At 39.2% G+C, this 17691-nt stretch overlaps 1 protein-coding gene across 2 annotated transcripts in view; it reads left to right on the forward strand.

The window, feature by feature from the left end:
• Positions 1-17145, forward strand: part of LOC137409002 (DNA polymerase delta catalytic subunit-like) — an 84197-nt gene extending 67052 nt beyond the window's left edge. Inside the window, exons 18-23 of one of the 2 annotated variants that reach the window (XM_068095534.1) lie at positions 6393-6545; positions 12228-12330; positions 13374-13506; positions 14344-14457; positions 14951-15110; positions 16816-17145. In XM_068095534.1, coding sequence (XP_067951635.1) covers positions 6393-6545; positions 12228-12330; positions 13374-13506; positions 14344-14457; positions 14951-15110; positions 16816-16903 — 751 coding nt within the window. In that variant the 3' untranslated portion in view covers positions 16904-17145. Of the gene's footprint in view, positions 1-6392; positions 6546-12227; positions 12331-13373; positions 13507-14343; positions 14458-14950; positions 15111-16815 lie in introns of those variants that run through there. The other variant, XR_010980265.1, reaches the window with a different exon arrangement.
• The last annotated feature ends 546 nt before the right edge of the window (positions 17146-17691 follow it).

Here is a 17691-nt window from a genome sequence, read left to right on the forward strand (position 1 = left end):
GCTACTGGGGAGGCGTTCGTGGTAGACCACACCCTATAGCAGCACCCAGTTATGATATGGCCGCTACACCTACTACCTCAGCATTCATCAAGGCATATAATGAATCCTTATTAGGTCTATGTTGATTACAAAACAAGTGTGGAAATTTTACCTTTTAGCAAAACCTGTTGTATTGCACTTCCTAATAGATCTGAGATCCAGTGGATTATCGGTTGTTAGTTGTATGTGAATGGCATGTTTATTTGATATATATGCATATACCGACATATCGTGAATCTAAAATGAAATTAAATGAAGAGTAAATAATAAAAGAGGCAACAGCAAATCTGTTAGCAAGTGAGAGTAGCATCAACGATGTATAAAAACTCGCGATAATATGTAGCAGATGAGTGATAATAACAAGTTACGATTTGATATAAATGAGTATATAACAGATATAAAGCAGAAATGCGCATATTCTTGAATAAGACAACTGAAAACACAGTATCAACTATATTAATGATCACAAAGTAAAAAGGCATTCTGTATAACAATGATATTAAAGTAAAAAGCATTACCTTGTTACATCCTCTCAGGAAATGCAATAAAGATTGTTCTGGCTGTGATATGACCTGATAAATATTGTTAGTCGTGCTTTCTGATGACTTTAGTTTACTTTAGGAATATTGGCGAATATGGTAAGTGTTATGTTTCTGCACAGAAGCAATCAAATAGAGTATTAAATTAGAGAAATGTGGTTTATTGCACTCTCCAGAGACAACTGAACTGATAACAGAATACCCAAGTATTTATATGTTTGGTCATAGAAAAGCTTTGTAGAAAGCTACAAGCATTATTAATAGCTACAGTACTATATAATATTAGCTCGTATAAAGCTTTAGCTAATAAGCATAATGTTTGTTGGCAAAGTACCAATAATACTTGGCACTTGCATGACACCTCCTCACTAAGCTAAAGGTTCTTTCTGGTTCTCTTAGACCTTCGGGGTTTGTCTCTGCTATACTCATCTCCATCAGGTAGACGAGGGTTGCGTGGTCTTCTTCTAGACGGAGGTTGCTCTGTTACAGTTGTAGGGGCTGGTAGTTGCAGTTTTGTCTCCTCTGTTATATCAGGTTTATCTCCAGGGTCTTGATCTTCTTCTGTTGAGTATCTTGGTCTGAGTTGTTCAACATGTCTTCTCCAAGTAGGTCCCTTTGGTACCACTTTGACATTGAGACTACGAGTTCCATATATCTTAGTAACAATGGCTGGAACCCATCTAGGTTGTCTGTTGCGTCTAGGTCCATGATACAAGGCATAGCATGGTGCTCCAAGATTGTAGCTGTGTATCTTGCTAACTGTCTTTTCTGCAGATCGGTTGACTTCTCTGGATTGATGAATAGTGCATACTGTATCAACATCATCCTCATCTTCTCTTGCATCAAACTCTTTATCAGGTCCAACTGGCAGTCTTGAGAGGACATCTGCATTTTGATGATGCTGGGTAGATCTGTATTCTATGGTGTAGTCATACTGATTTAGTACCAGTGCCCATCGTGCTAGTCTGTTGGCTGCTAGAGCTGGAACTCCTTTGGTAGGTCCTAGAAGTGTAAGAAGAGGTCTGGGGTCAGTTACCAAGATAAACCGTCGACCATACAGGTACTGGTGATACTTCTTTAGAGCAAATATGATTGAGAGAGCTTCTTTTTGTATTTGTCCATATTTCCTCTGTGTGCTGGTCAGTGTTTTTGAAACATTGGCTATTGGTCTCTCACTTCCATCAGGATAACGATGAAATAGTACAGCTCCCAGTCCAGTTTCTGAAGCATCACATGAGATTCCAATGTCAAGATCTGGGTTGAAGTGTGCTAAGACACTATCAGTTGATAGCATATCTTTCAGTTTGTTGAAGCTCTTTTCTTGTTCAGTGCCCCACTTCCAGGTCTCTCCTTTGCGTGTCAGTTTATGCAATGGTCCTGTGAGTTGTGACAGATTGGGTATGAACTTGCTGTAGAATTGTGTAGCTCCTAAGAAAGATCTTAGCTGAGTTAAGTCTGTTGGGACTGGCATCTGTTGTACTGCATCTGCCTTCTTTCCTTTAGTGATTCCCTTTGAAGTGAGTTTGTGTCCCAGATACTCTACTGTCGGTTGAGCAAAACAGCACTTGTCTTTTCTACATCTGAGCCCTCTTTCTTCTAATCTTTGAAGAAGTCGACGTAAGTTTTGTAGATGGCTCTCTGCATTGGCTCCACTCACTAGTATATCATCTAGGTATACTGCTACTCCTGGGAGGTCTTGTGTCAGTTGCTCCATGATTTCTTGAAAATACCCTGGTGCTGAGCTTATGCCAAAGGGCAACCTCTTCTGTAGTAGTACTCCTCGGTGTGTTGATAGTGCTAGTCGTCGTTGACTTTCTGGTGCCAACAATATTTGATTGTAGGCATCTGCTAAATCAATCTTTGTGTAGCAATAGCCTCCACCTAGTTTTCTGATTAGATCTTCTGGTAGTGGGATAGGTTTCCTATGTGTTTCTAGCTGATTATTGATAGTCTTGGAGTAGTCTCCACATACTCTGATCTTCCCTGCAGCTTGACCTGTTGTAGATTTGCGTACAGGTACAACTGGTGTTCCATACTGGTTGAATTGAGTTGGTTCCCATATGCCTTTAGCTACACCTGCTTCGTATGCTTGGTTGAGCTCTTCTGTCAAGGCAATAGGAACTGGTCTGGGTCGGCAGAAGACTGGCTTTGTTGAAGGTTTGAAGTTTATCTCTAGTTCAAAGTTCTTGAGACATCCTAGCTCGTCTTTGAATATTTCTGGAAATTCTTTGCACATCTCCTTACACTTGATTTGTAACCTCCCATCTGGCTGGTTCTCTGTGATTGTTGATACAAGGTTCTGTTGTAGCTTGTCATCAATAGAGATGCCTAGTTGCTGTATAGCAGTTCTTCCTAGTAGGTTGAGATCTTGTACAGCACTAATCACAAATGGTAGTCTGACTTCTTTCTGTGCATCCAATTGGGCAGTTAGCTCACATCTGCCAAGCGTCTCTATGAGATGTCCTGAAGCTGATTTGTAGTTAACTGTAGTAGGTTTTAGGTTTGGCTTTCCTAGCTTCTCCCATATTGATTTACAGATGAAGTTGTCACAAGCTCCAGTGTCCAGTTCAAGTGTGAAGTTGTCTCCCTCCAGTTTGATGTTTTCAGCAAGTTTCACCATCTTGGTTGATGTGCATTCTATCATCTTTACTGGTTTTCCTGCTGCAGATGATTTCTTTTTCTTGCATGCTCTTTCTATGTGACCTTGTTTAGAACAAAAGTTGCAGGTGGCTGCTTTGAATCTGCAGTCATCCGCTGTATGGTTAGTTCGGTCACATCTGTAGCATAGCTTTCCTTCCTTCTGCTTGTCAGGTGTAGAGTTGTTTTTCTGTAGTGGTTTGTATCTTGATTTCTGTTGAGCAACCTTGTTGACTTTAGACGAGTTTCTATAAACTGTCTCTTTGGCAACTTTAGCTGCTTCTTCTGTTTCCTGTGCTACCTGTATAGCTTTGTTGAAGTTGAGTTCATTGTCCTTGACCTTGAAGAGAGATTTGAGAACTGCTTCATTGTTTACAGAGCAGATAAATCTTGTTCTGAGAGCCTCATCTAATGGATCTGTAATGTCTATGAAGGCACATGTAGTTGCATCTTGACGAATTCTGGCAGCTAACTCTTGAATAGTTTCTCCAGGTTTCCTCTGCATGTCACTCCAATACTTGTAACGCTCTCTAACAATGAAGCGCTTAGGGTCATACTGGTCTTTGAGAAATTCCAGTATTTCATCCATGTTGAGGTCGTTGATCTGCTTGGGTGTTGAAAGCTGAGCTGCCATATTACTAAGCTGCTTGTAGAGTGTAGGCTGTTGGTTGGTGAGAAAAGTGCCAGCAATCTTGTCTTGATGAATAGAATTTGCTGCAATGAAGGTGTTGAATCTGTCTATGTAATCTGTTAGTAGCTCTGCTGTTGGGTCAAAACCTGGGAAGGCTGGAACAGCGGTTGCTGCTGTTTCTTGTTTCCGTTGTAGGTTTTGTAGTAGTAGCTCCATCAGTTTCTTATTCTCCTCCATTCTTTCATCTTGCTGACGTCTGTATTCCTCTTGTTGCTGCTTGAACTCCTCATGCTGCTGTTGTCTATGCTCTTCTTGCTGACGTCTGTATTCCTCTTGCTGCTCTTCTTGCTGACGTCTGTATTCCTCTTGCTGCTGTCTCTGGTCCTCCTGCTGCTTCTGCATTAGCTTGATCAGGTCTGCTAGTTCTGCCATTGTAGTGGTGCAATTTTGAACAGTTATGATCCTTGTCCTTGTGAAATCCTTGTCGCCAATTAGCTTCTGTTATGTTTCTGCACAGAAGCAATCAAATAGAGTATTAAATTAGAGAAATGTGGTTTATTGCACTCTCCAGAGACAACTGAACTGATAACAGAATACCCAAGTATTTATATGTTTGGTCATAGAAAAGCTTTGTAGAAAGCTACAAGCATTATTAATAGCTACAGTACTATATAATATTAGCTCGTATAAAGCTTTAGCTAATAAGCATAATGTTTGTTGGCAAAGTACCAATAATACTTGGCACTTGCATGACAGTAAGTGTAAAACACAAGTTACCAGCTTGAGATGCACAAGATAAATGCCTCAGGTGGTCCCAAAAAAATAGAAGTGTTGCTGCCAATTGCTGATGAATCATATTTCCAATTATAAACCAAATACGCAAATGTTAAAATAGTATTGAAACACACAAGAAATGAGGCCAAGGTTTCGTGAAATCCTGTGGTTAAAATTGCCTTGTTTGCTGTCGCTTGAGGACAGCTGATAGACTGGGACAGTGAGTAAACATGTATTAATATGTGTATAGCAAAATGAATTGCTGAATCCAAAACCTGTCTTTGAACAGATTGACTCTATATTGGTCTTGGGCAGTGGCTATTTGAATGATGAACCTGAGAGCAATTTTGTTATGCTCGCGGAAGAGGGATCCTACTAATAAATTGCTCTGCCAGTCAGATACAGAGTAAACTTTCCTCAACATGCAACTGTCAAAAACAACCTGTTGAAGGTGTCACTAGTTTTAAAAGTACAATGCACCCTCAAGTGACAATGTTCCTGTTATATGGTTTTTTCGCCTTACGGTGTAGAACACGATGTTTTTTTACCCGTCATAAGACATTTTTTTCACTATAGGATATCAACAATAAATTTCACTCGAAATTCAAATTTGGCGGTTGGTATGCTGAATACGTCGGAATAACAAAGATGCAGATATAATATTCATCGAACTCTCTCCCACAACACATGAAAGAGATGCTACAATGATCGCTTTTCCTCTCAGTTCAGCGCTTCTCATGTTTAAACAAGCTTGATATTGCGTGAGCGAAACGAAAATTTGTGAAAAGTGAACGAAAGTGATAGTTTATTGTGCGATTTAGCGTTCAATATAATATTTACTATGAACTTTAATTCATTATATGTATATAACTACCTACATACATGTAGCCTATATAACTTTAATTCGTTAGTCATGGGTCTTATGTTTGATAACGACATTAAAGGAAGAAGTAAGAAAATTATTACCATTGCAATGAAGTTTGAATTACTAGGTTAACTATAAGTTGACTATAGTTACTAAGGTTAATACATTATTTCGTTACTGATTTTTAATATGTAGGTACAGTACGTATATAAGATTTTAATGATTTCACCAAGGATTGTTAGCATTAGACAAGTACTATAGGTTTCTATAACCCTCTATACAACATTTTTGCCTTACGATGCCAAAACCAGAACAAATTAAAACCGTTTGGCTGGGATGCACTGTATTTTAAACCCGCCAATGCATTGCGGAAGAGAGAGGAGCTGATGATTGTCAGCCCTACCATCTCAGTATCCTTTAAAATCGCTTATTATTTTAGTCCTTCCATAAACTCGGTGCCAAGTATGATTAACCTGTGTCAGGCATATGCATTCAAACTCACCATGGCTTATGTCGTTTATTTCTATGCAAATATTTTCTTCTTCAGATCATTCAAACTGTGATAGTTTTATTTGTAATGACTGCCAGACATTTGCTCATGTATGACTGCAAATATCCCAGAATAGCAGTAAATATTACAGTGTTCAAACAAATTGTACAAGTAGCTCAGTGGAGCACGTTGATGAAGCGTGATAAATCATTGGCATTGCATTAGATCTGCTCTCCTGAGTCACAGGCGCCATTACCCTGCACTAATCATAACGTCAAACATTTCTCATTCTCTCTCCAAATAATTTGCGCCGAGTGTTTTCTTGATTTATAATTTACTCTCTTACCTAATGCAAACTTTATATCAACTTTCCAATATCAAATATTGGCACTGAGTCTGTTGATTATACATTTCTAGGAACCCTGAGGCAGCGGCTGACCATGCGAAGCAGGTTATTTCCGACTTACTTTGCAACCGGGTTGACATCTCTCAACTCATCATTACCAAGGAGTTGACCAAAACGGATGGCGAGTACCATGCCAAGCAGGCACATGTAGAGCTTGCCAATAGGTAGGCACTGACTGTATGATTTGGCCCATGTGTACCACACCAATCAGGCACATGTAGAGCTTGCCAATAGGTAGGCACTGACTGTATGATTTGGCCCATGTGTACCACACCAATCAGGCACATGTAGAGCTTGCCAATAGGTACACACTGACTGTATGATCTGGCCCATGTGTACCACACCAATCAGGCACATGTAGAGCTTGCCAATAGGTACACACTATAATATATGATCTGGCCCATGTGTACCACACCAATCAGGCACATGTAGAGCTTGCCAATAGGTACACACTGACTGTATGATTTGGCCCATGTGTACCACACCAATCAGGCACATGTAGAGCTTGCCAATAGGTACACACTGACTGTATGATCTGGCCCATGTGTACCACACCAATCAGGCACATGTAGAGCTTGCCAATAGGTACACACTGACTATATGATCTGGCCCATGTGTACCACACCAATCAGGCACATGTAGAGCTTGCCAATAGGTACACACTGACTGTATGATATGGCCCATGTGTACCACACCAATCAGGCACATGTAGAGCTTGCCAATAGGTAGGCACTGACTGTATGATCTGGCCCATGTGTACCATACCAATCAGGCACATGTAGAGCTTGCCAATAGGTAGACACTGACTGTATGATTTGGCCCATGTGTACCACACCAATCAGGCACATGTAGAGCTTGCCAATAGGTAGGCATTGATTGTATGATTTGGCCCATGTGTACCATACCAATCAGGCACATGTAGAGCTTGCCAATTGGTAGACACTGACTGTATGATCTGGCCCATGTGTCATAAAGCTGGCATATGCATTATTGCCTGGGCAGGCCATTTCTGTTCCCAGACGAGAAATTTGAGAGGGAATCTACATATGTAGCAGCCGGCTATGTCCTAAAAATAACATTAATCGGTGAATTCCGATGCCCTAGCACAATGGCTTTTTCTCACACAGATTTTTCCACAGACCACCTCTGATGAAGTTATTTGTTTTCTGCCTTGGTGCCTTTTTGTATTGAGTTCCTACAAACATTAGTAGTCGCTGGTTTCTACTCTGGTTTTTGTTGCTAGAACAAAAGGACGAATGATCACATTGTTATAGTCTCGATGCTAGCTATATATACCACCCAAGCTGCACATACCGATGAAAGGTGTCATTTTCATGGTCAGCAGGTAGCTGTTCGGTGTACGGCTCATTGTGTTCAAGCGAACATGTTAGTCTTTCAGGCTTTCTACGTGTATATATAATCAAATGCGTTCTCACCTGTATGCCATACAGGAGGACTTCTGGTGTCAATCCGAGCTGCTCAGAGAACCATTTAAGACAGTTCTTGAGCTGGTTCAATTAATTGGAGACTTAAGATCTGTCTCTCATTGCTTTCATTCCATAAACATTTGTTTTCTCTTATTTTGGCTAGCTAATTGTTATAATTGAAGCCTGGTTCCCATATTGGCTGCAAGACCCTGGCAGCAATCTCGTGAATCAAAACACTCGCAGCACTAGGCTTGGCGGCTTATGTTCACATAAAGCTGCGTCGCTAAATGATCACATAACAATGATTGCTCGCCACGCTATTTCGAAAATGCTGACCTTCACTGTACAGTGCATTTCAGTAAGGTTTTGCCTGCGGCTCCTTGCGAAAGTTGAACAGTGCTGCTCTCGCATTGACTGACGGTACTCGACGCATAGGTTCCTAGTTCACGCCGATAGCCCTGCGATCCTGCCATCAGTACTTGCTGCATATACGAGAACCAGGCTTAATATGCAGCCTTTTTCTTCTTCAGCTAAAATATAGGAGTACAAGTAGTTGGAGTTTGTGGTGTTGCTACCACAAGTTGCTGAGGATCCTAGTAAATAATCCACCATCAATGTTTCAGTAATAATAATAATGAACGAAAAGTCAGCTAGAATATCACTGCCTTTACTCGACTAAAGCTAATTCTTATTGGCTGGTTTATATATTTGTCAGTGGTTTATATATTTGTCAGTGGTTTATATATTTGTCAGCGCATCCGTGACATGTCTGTGCATTTAGGAGCATAGACACACGTGACATTGATGCCATTGATGCCGGAGTAGTGGCTATAGCTAGGTGATGGTTTAGGCAGCACCCTGATGCTTTGATGTCTATACTTGTCCATGCTTATGCTTTGTTCTGACTGGTTTATACAGACTAGTTATATGTTAATAGTATCCAATAATGTCTAAGGTTTCAATTTGCTTCAATAAGATTACAAGCTCAAGGCAATTCACAATTATCTTTGTTTTATCACTAGTGTGAAGTCGTGAGAAGAGTTCTCATAAAGCCATATTTACTTTTTTCTGCAACTTTTTATAATAAGAAAAATTTTACTCGTTGGCAGCATAATTAGCCAATCATGTACAGACACTGTAAAGAAACTTTAAATGAATATAAACAGTATGTTTTTAGCACTCATGCCAGTGAGAATGTGTGTGAAACCACGAGTTGCCAAACATGGACATATATATAGCCATATATATAGCATACATATATAGCCTAGGCTAAAATGCTCAGCAATTTTTCTCCTATTACACTGCCTTACTAGGCTGAAGAATCAATGAGGTCAATTGTGATATGGTAGTTAGTACTTCACATACTAGTAATGATTAAACATGTTATTCGGGAAAATTTGGTTTGAAAAACTCAGCTTGGAAAACCAGTTATTGTACAAAATCCTACTTGGAAATTCCAAGTAAGCAGAGTCATGATGCGTTTGATTAAGTTGTTAAGCAACACAATGAAACAATATCTACATGTTTAAACTAGTACAGCTGTTGTTACTAGGTCTTACTACCTGATGTCATCTATATCATAAGTTGCTACGTGTTGCAATGATGTAATCAGTTCTTAATTATCATTGTCTTATCTCATAAGTTTCTCTCACAGAAATGACCAACGGAAATTATTGTTTTTTTTATATAAGTTACTGAAGATTTTAAGAATTTGAAAAAGACTGAGACACATCCGTTGTCTCAGTCTAGCTTGCTTTTTCTCCCATGACATTTAGCCTAATTCTTCTAACACTTTAGACCCTAGACCCGGAGACGATTTGGGTATTGTTTTCTCATCAGACTCGAGAAAATTCGATTACATAGTTTTGCTTTGGTTTCTCCTACTTTTCTTTTAGCATGAATTACGAAATTTTGGTCGATTCATACGGGATGCGTGTTCTGTATAATTCCAAGGTTTCAAGTCGATTGGGCTGTTAATTCTTGAAAGATCGCCAAAATATTGGGGGCATTTCAAACTAGCCGAGAAGTGAATGATGGCTAACAAGACATTAGTTTCTACTGACACTGATTGAAGTTCTTGTTAATGAAGGCTCAGAAATAGACAAAGCTAGAGATCTTCTCATCAGCAACGAGAGCTTACACTAAAACTAGTTGTTTCTAGTTATAAGAAACATGCTATCAGATTTGGTGTGCTGCAAGAATTATGTTTTTAGTTACCTTTGAAACATGACTTTTTGAGAGCGAAATAAGGACTGTTTGCTTTGATTTCTGTTTTTCTATTATTTTCTACAAGATTGAAGCATCGAAATGGTATTCCGGTCAAAGTGAGTTGTGCCCTCATAAGTGCTTTCACAGTTGATAAAAAGTCTGTAGTACGGTCTGGGATCAAGGGTCCTACAAATTAAGACTTCAAATACTAAGTTTCCATATAGTGATAGCGTTGTAACACCTCATGTGGCGCTGCAATGTCATCATAGAAACAGCCAATCGCTCTCACATTGTTGTAATTCTGTATCGCTGTTTGGAAGTGAAACATTGGTGCGATACGCCATCATTATGCCATTTCTGGCCTTAGCAACCAACGGCATCGCACTGGTACATGTTCATAGGTTAAAGATACAACCTTGACCTAAGGTGTCGCACAGCCATCACTCTACTATAGCATCCTATGGAGACATATCTGCTTGTCAGCCCAGCATAGCGCTGAGGCATTGGCACATCAAGATATCACTACGCTATCGCTGTATGGAAACCTAGTAATTGTGTTAAAAGACAGCCTCTGATTTGTTGCTTTGTCAACTACAGACCAATCACTGTGATTGAGTGTTCAGTTGGGTTTTGAGAGACAAGTTAATCTCATAGACCTGAAACCCTGAGCAGGTTAACGGTACATGATGACCATTTCTCTCACTCTATTTAGGTAATGTTATGTTACGAGGAATTCGAGATTGGTTCGCTACAAATATGCAGTTCAGTAAACCAGCCACTATTATTGTCGATTGTTATTACAAATCATTAAATTGACAAAATCTGTTTTATCATTTCATTTATTATGAAAATAGTAATCAACTCATTATGTTGTGCTGTTTCCTAGCTCATTATTCTAGCTTTATGTCATCGCTTATTTGAACTGTTGTTTTAGCTAGTCTTCCTTCCGTGGTGCGTGCATGCGTTAGGTATACAGGTTGGGTCTCAGTAAAATGGAAAGAATAGATTAGTTGAGTAAAGGATGAAGGTATTGATCACCATTGGCTGTGGCTGGTTGTAGTGGCAGCAGGCCAGACTTGTAAGCGCTGACAACCATGTTATCCGCTAATCCTGATACTTAAGGAGCAAATTGTTGGCCCTTAAAGAGCTTACATCTCGTTCAACACGCCGCTCTGCCCGTTATCGATAGGCAACAGTCCCTATGTTTCCACGATGAGGTTAATTTGCAAGTTTACGTCATCCACAAGATGTAAGCGGGTAAACCCAAAAGTCAAGCGCGTTCTGTTACTCCCAAGTATATATCAAATGTTTCATCCTTGCGAAAGATGGAAATACAAAATGATGCACACAAATTGCCGTACAAACTATTTCATTTTAAGTATTTTCTACGCTCTAATCGTTCCTATTTAGAAGGCGTGTTGCTAAGCGAGACAGAAGTGTGCGCTGTGACGTCTGACATAGAATTCGTTATCCTTTTTGAACAAATCGCTTGCATTAATCCTCAACATGTTGATGTCTATTGAAACACTTATTCTATGGTAGCTCAGCATGCCCACAATTCTAAAGCCGCCTCATCTGCGCAATGTAAACATAGCGATAGTAATTTATGGCCCGGTAGATTACCTGTTGTACAGTATGTAACAGTATACTAGCACCTTACTAGCACTGGCAGTATACTAAACCTCTATAATAACCTATACACTCTAAATACTGTTAGTATTCTTCTCCTCAAAGACATCGTGGTAACTTGTCTGATTATCATACAGGGTGTTGCAAATGTCTTTATATTTTTATTAAAAATCTGATTTGTGTTTCAAAAGTGCCTGTTTAACAGAGTTTGAACAATGATCAGTTTTGATACCATATATTTTCATAGATACAATTAACAGTTTCTGTCTATCAATAGAGCGAATTAAGATGGTTTTTTAAGCCTCCTACTAACTTTTCTAGCTACTTCAAACCATTCCTCGCAACTAAATGTTTTTCACTCGGGTAGCTAGCGTGACTTCCTTGATAGTAAATTAGCTTGATATGCTTTAAATACAGTATGCTGCCACACAATATAGTACCAACATCGTGTAAGATATCTGCTTGGACAATTTTTGTCTCTTTGATGTTACCTTGAAGACACTGGAGCAGTGGAGCAGTGATAATTTGCATGGAATGTATTAGTCTGACTGCCAATGCGTTGAAGTTGTGTTGCCGTTTTAGAATGAAGAAAAGAGACGCGGGCAGTGCGCCTCAGTTAGGTGACAGAGTGCCCTATGTTATAGTAGCCAAAGGCAAAGGGTCTGCAGCTTATGAAAAATCCGAGGTTTGTCTCATTATGACTCCTGTTTCCTTTCGTCTTTCTGTCTTCCTTTCGACTCCTATTGTCCGAAAAGCTTTTCAGTAGAATGAATAGTCAAAAGACACCTGATATAGCCGTGTCAGTTTCGTGCACCAGTATTATACAATGTAGTTCTGTATTACCACATATTTGATGGCTCTAGCTAACCCTCGTTGGAATGTAACCGGAGTAGGTATAGGACCGCAGGAGCAGCCATCCTGACACTTGTTATGTTACGAACTAGCGAGAGTTCGGGAATTCCCCTCATAGCCAGCTCTATTAATCATCCTTAGGCATGCCTTGTGCTAGGCTCCACGGCCATAGCCACTAATCCCACTTGGTTTAAAGTCAATGGATGGCGGGAAAGCTAATTAATAGTTCAGTATGAAATTGATTGATTGCATAATTATTGGCAAGTCAATGTTTTTCTCAGTTTTGTTCAAATTCCTCTAACCAATCCGTCCTGCCCTAAAAGATAAGCCTTGTTGTATACAGAGCTTGAAATCCATGTATTCAATCATTTTTTTAAATGCAAGGCTTTTAAAACCACTGCAAATCTACGAGAAATCCAAAAACCATTGACACCTGAGAGCTGAATTTCTCAAGCGTATTCTCATGAACGCATTTTTCAAGAGCAGTTATCTCCCCTTGCCACCCTAGACTAGTATATAACATGCATCTCTATCTTATCTAGGCATAAGGTCATAGGAACTGTTTGCGTAGTCTCGTACCTCCGCCTAGGTTGGTACGGCTGGTGCCTATGAACTTTAGAAATGAAGAGCCCTAGCTATAGATGTGTACGTGACTTGGCAATGTAGACGCCTGGCATCTCGCCCAAAAATACCATCTCAGTCACTCATGTTTTTATACTATTGAACGTTTTCATGCGTTGAACTCCAAACTATTTATTATGGTCATCAAGCGGCTAGAGACAGCCCGAGTACAGTATGTTGCGCTTGTGACTCCCTGCCAAAAGCCAACCCACTGTCAGCAGTCGCTGTCATGTTTTGCTATATATCCTGCTGCAGGATCCCATCTATGTGCTGGATAACAACGTGCCAATTGATACCAAGTACTACTTAGACCAGCAGATCTCCAAACCTCTCTTAAGAATCTTCGAACCGATATTCGGAGAAAAGAAAGCCGAGTCTGTACTTTTACGTGAGTCTGGGGCTTCTTAGGATCTTAGGCTACTGAACTCATGTCTTGAGCAAGTCTGATGATTGGCTAGAGATGATACGCTGTTGCAGTCACCATGCTGACTTATTTAAGGCTCGTTCACACTATATCACCGTATGTCGGCGTTCATCGTCGACTATTTGAACCGGGGCCGATAGCATCGACAAAGCAGCGCAGATATGTCGGGCAAGTTTGCAGCTTTCAAACTTGCCCGACATTGTGCCGAATGTCGACGACGACCTGTACAATAGGAACCATTTCAGCGATCGTGGATAACGTGATTTATTTATTTTCATTTATTATAGTTGCTGCGGTACCAGTATTTGATTCAAGTACTGAAAACAAAGAGGTTTTCTCGTGAAATTCTTTTTAAACAAATGAGAACACTACGTCAAGGAGTACTGGTTGATGCAAACACGGATGGGTTTAGAATAGTGTGAAAATTGTTATCATCAACAATCACCGAAGTATTGTCGATATATTGTATTACATACGATCACCGAAGTATTGTAGCGTCACACTGAGATACGGCGATATAGTGTAAACCAGCCTTTATCGGCTATCAAAATCATTTGCTTGTTCAGTAAACTATTGCCATATATTTCATAACATTCTGAAGGAGCAAACATTCTTGTATCTGTAATGTGCCGTCTAGAAAGTACTATCTACAAACGACGATGAACACTTTTATGTTCTTTACATAGTTTTTGATTGATTTTACACATTTTTACAGCTAGTTGTGCTCGGTCAGTATTGTATAATTATTACGATTTGCCCCCTTATATATAAAATTGGTCAGTGAGAGCTTGATGCCTGTAGATGGAGATCACACCAGAGTGAAAACTGTCATCATGTCAAAGGTCGGTGGTCTGGCAGCCTTTACTAAAAAAAGGCTGACATGTATTGGATGCAGGGCTGCTCTGGATAACAAAGGTAGGTAGCTTTTCATTTTAGCTTGCGGGGCTGAGCATTCGGTAAATATTATTGCTTCACCCGCCGTGTGTGGTACTCTTTGAAGATATATATGTATGTATTTTTCAGTCCAGTTTCCATATTTGGTAATGTATTAGTCATTGCTCATTCACTCCTCTGTAGTCTGCCATTATTTTGTATTAGCCGTAGCTTTTATAAATATTTGTTTTTTTACATCCTTTGTATGGCCTTGTTCTTGCAGGTGAAAAGCAAACCATCTCACTTTGGCGCTTATTCTTCAAGTCCGAGTCAATACACTGATTGCGTCTAATTATATAACGTGTTTATCTTTTCCATATTTGGGTGCGGCTCTACCGGCCTATTCAGCTTAGAAGTGACACGGAGTTCTGTTGTTGATGTATTTGTTAGCAGTGCTTGAATGCTTGGCACAGCGCCAAACTAGCTCTCAGCCTATCTGTTACTAGAAGGGTTATCGATACTCTCCGTCTTGCAGATGGGTCAGGGGCTCTGTGCACTTATTGTCAGGCGAAACAGTCGGAGATATATCAGAAAGAAGTGGCTACGCTGCAACACCTTGAGGATAGGTTTTCTAGACTATGGACCCAATGTCAGAGATGTTCTGGCAGTCTGCACGAAGAAGTTCTCTGCACAAGGTTAGCTGTTTCATGGAGCCACGTTCTATTAGAGCTACCATCCATTACACAAATTTGTTCAAAGGAATGCAGATGCATTAGAAGAGTGGTAAAATTTATTCAAGTTAGCAGCTTGGAAAAAAAAATGGGTCTTGAAAATCCGTATGCGATCTAAAACTTAAAAGTAACATGTAAAGTTTTACAAATTTTCAATGTACCTGACCGACTTTGACATAGCTCTGCAGCTATTACTTATCCATTCATCAATAGACAAGGCTAACTTGCAAGGTAGCATAGACCTAGTAAAAATATCGCCATTTTATGTTTAACAAAATCGACCTTTTAAATTAGTCACCGAATTTCCATCATCTACAGCGACTATTAGTTGTTGGTGAAATGCTACATTTCTCACATTTATGTTTGCAGTTTAAATTAGAATTGCGATTTTAATACTCTCTATAATTAAAACAGTACCATGTGATACAGCTAAACCTCTAGGCAGTACATTAGCTCATTCTGCGATCTACTTTAAATGCTGAAATGGGTATTATCATTAAGATACACTATGATTTGTTCCTCAGCTAAAAACCTACAATAACTTTCTACCTGTACTGAATGTAGCTATGCATACCTATAGCATTTAAACAAATTTATATGTGACGCAAAACTATGTAAAAGACAAAATTACCTGTAAAAAAACTGGATAAACTAATAAAGTAAAAACTACCTTAGTTTGCATTATTTCATGTTTTTTTCATCTTTGTTCAATTTTGATTAGCAAGCTCGCTTTTACTTACGAAACTGCAATGCTTTGGGAAACTTCAAATGTCATGGGTTGGAAATGACTTCAATGTGTTGTGTCAGATTTAAACCATAACTGTCACGAACAACTTTTATCGTATTTACTAGGTAAATCAGACACGCTGATTCCAATTTTGTAATCAAAATAAAGATTAGTCCACTAACTTTCAGAGTAATGAAGGCTTTTTTACAGCGTTTTAATATTGGTCTCGAAAACAACACGATCGGCATAACAAGCTCCGCCCATAAATACGTGACGTAACTTAGCTTTTTAGGAACAGCAGTTACGTAGGGATGTTTAGACCGATTTAGAATAATAGAGATGGGTGTTTTAAAATCTATTAATATCTAAATTCAGCCTTAAAAATAATATCAGTCTTTTCTGAAAGGTAGATGAGCTATTTAACATTGCATATTTAAAAAAGCGCGATAACAACGCTAACTTGTGATAAAATCGCGCTTTTTGAGCTCATTTTTCTCGGCGTCCAGCCCATTTAAACGTCATGTAACAAGCTACGAGCAATTTTAAATAGTTTATATACCTTTCATAAAAAACTGAAATTATTTTACAGGCTGGATTTAGATAATAATGGGTTTTAAGACACCCATCTCTATTATTCTAAATCGGACTAAACATTCCTAACTTCCGTTCCTGAAAAAGCTAGGTTTCGTCACATATTTATGGGCGGAGCTTGTAATGCCGACTGTGTTGTTTTCGAAACGAATATTGAAACGCTTTAAAAAAGCCTAAATGACTTTGAAGGTTAGTAGACTAATCTTTATTTTGAGTACAAAATCGGAATTAGCGTGTCTGATTTACCTAGTAAATACGATAAAAGTTGTTCGTGACAGTTATGGTTTAACTTTGTTTATGAACATTTGCATATGAACATATGAATATTCCCAGTATCACTTTATTCTACAGTCGAGACTGTCCTATCTTCTACCAAAGGAAAAAGGTGCAAAAAGATCTAGGCAGCCAGCAAGAAGTGATCGAGCGATTTGTTTGGTAAAGCTTGACAGAGATGAACCGCCTAGCATCCTATTCGTAATGATTCCTGTTCAGTGAAATGTATAGAAATGGTTGCTGATAGTGAATGACTTACTAATTGAGCTTCCGATCGAATTTCCATAGGCATGTTTGATGAATTTATTTGCATCATCTTCTGTTGCAACACTCTGTGATGAATAAACAACCATCTTGTTTTTTCAAATTGTGTTTAGTAGATAAATGTAACATGTCGGATGCCGGAGTGTTATTCATCAGGGCTAGTAATATTATAGATACAATGTAAGATGTGTGGTTAGATAAAATGGGTGCACAAGCAACCTTCATGATTATAATTGCTGCCTCATAGAGGCTACATGGTAATTTTTTTAACAAAAAGAACACGGTAAATATCATATAAATGAGCGAGGATCACACGGATCAGATAAGATTATTTTGCAGTTTGCTGTCGTCGACCTCGTCTACAATTGCCATTCTCGAGAAGTAGCTCCGAACTTGTAAACCGAGTAGCCGCCATCAATTCGTTCAATGACGTAGTTGTCAAGAGTAAAACCTTTGAATGGACAAACAATAGTCAAGTCAGACATGACGACTCACCTAAATTGATGTTATCGCATTGTGATAAGCTTGTAACAAGATGATCAGTAAATATTGTAGCAATAGTCGAGGGTCGCTGTTGTTTTACTGGTCAGAGTCAGCTTTCTTGAAACAAGGTCAAAGCATTTTCAACCTTGGAAACTGATTTTAAGTTCGAACATGCATTTCATTTTTGTCTTCCTGCAATCAAGAAGA

This window comes from Watersipora subatra, chromosome 1 (genome assembly GCF_963576615.1).
Source record: "Watersipora subatra chromosome 1, tzWatSuba1.1, whole genome shotgun sequence".
NCBI classification, from domain to species: Eukaryota; Metazoa; Bryozoa; class Gymnolaemata; order Cheilostomatida; family Watersiporidae; genus Watersipora; species Watersipora subatra.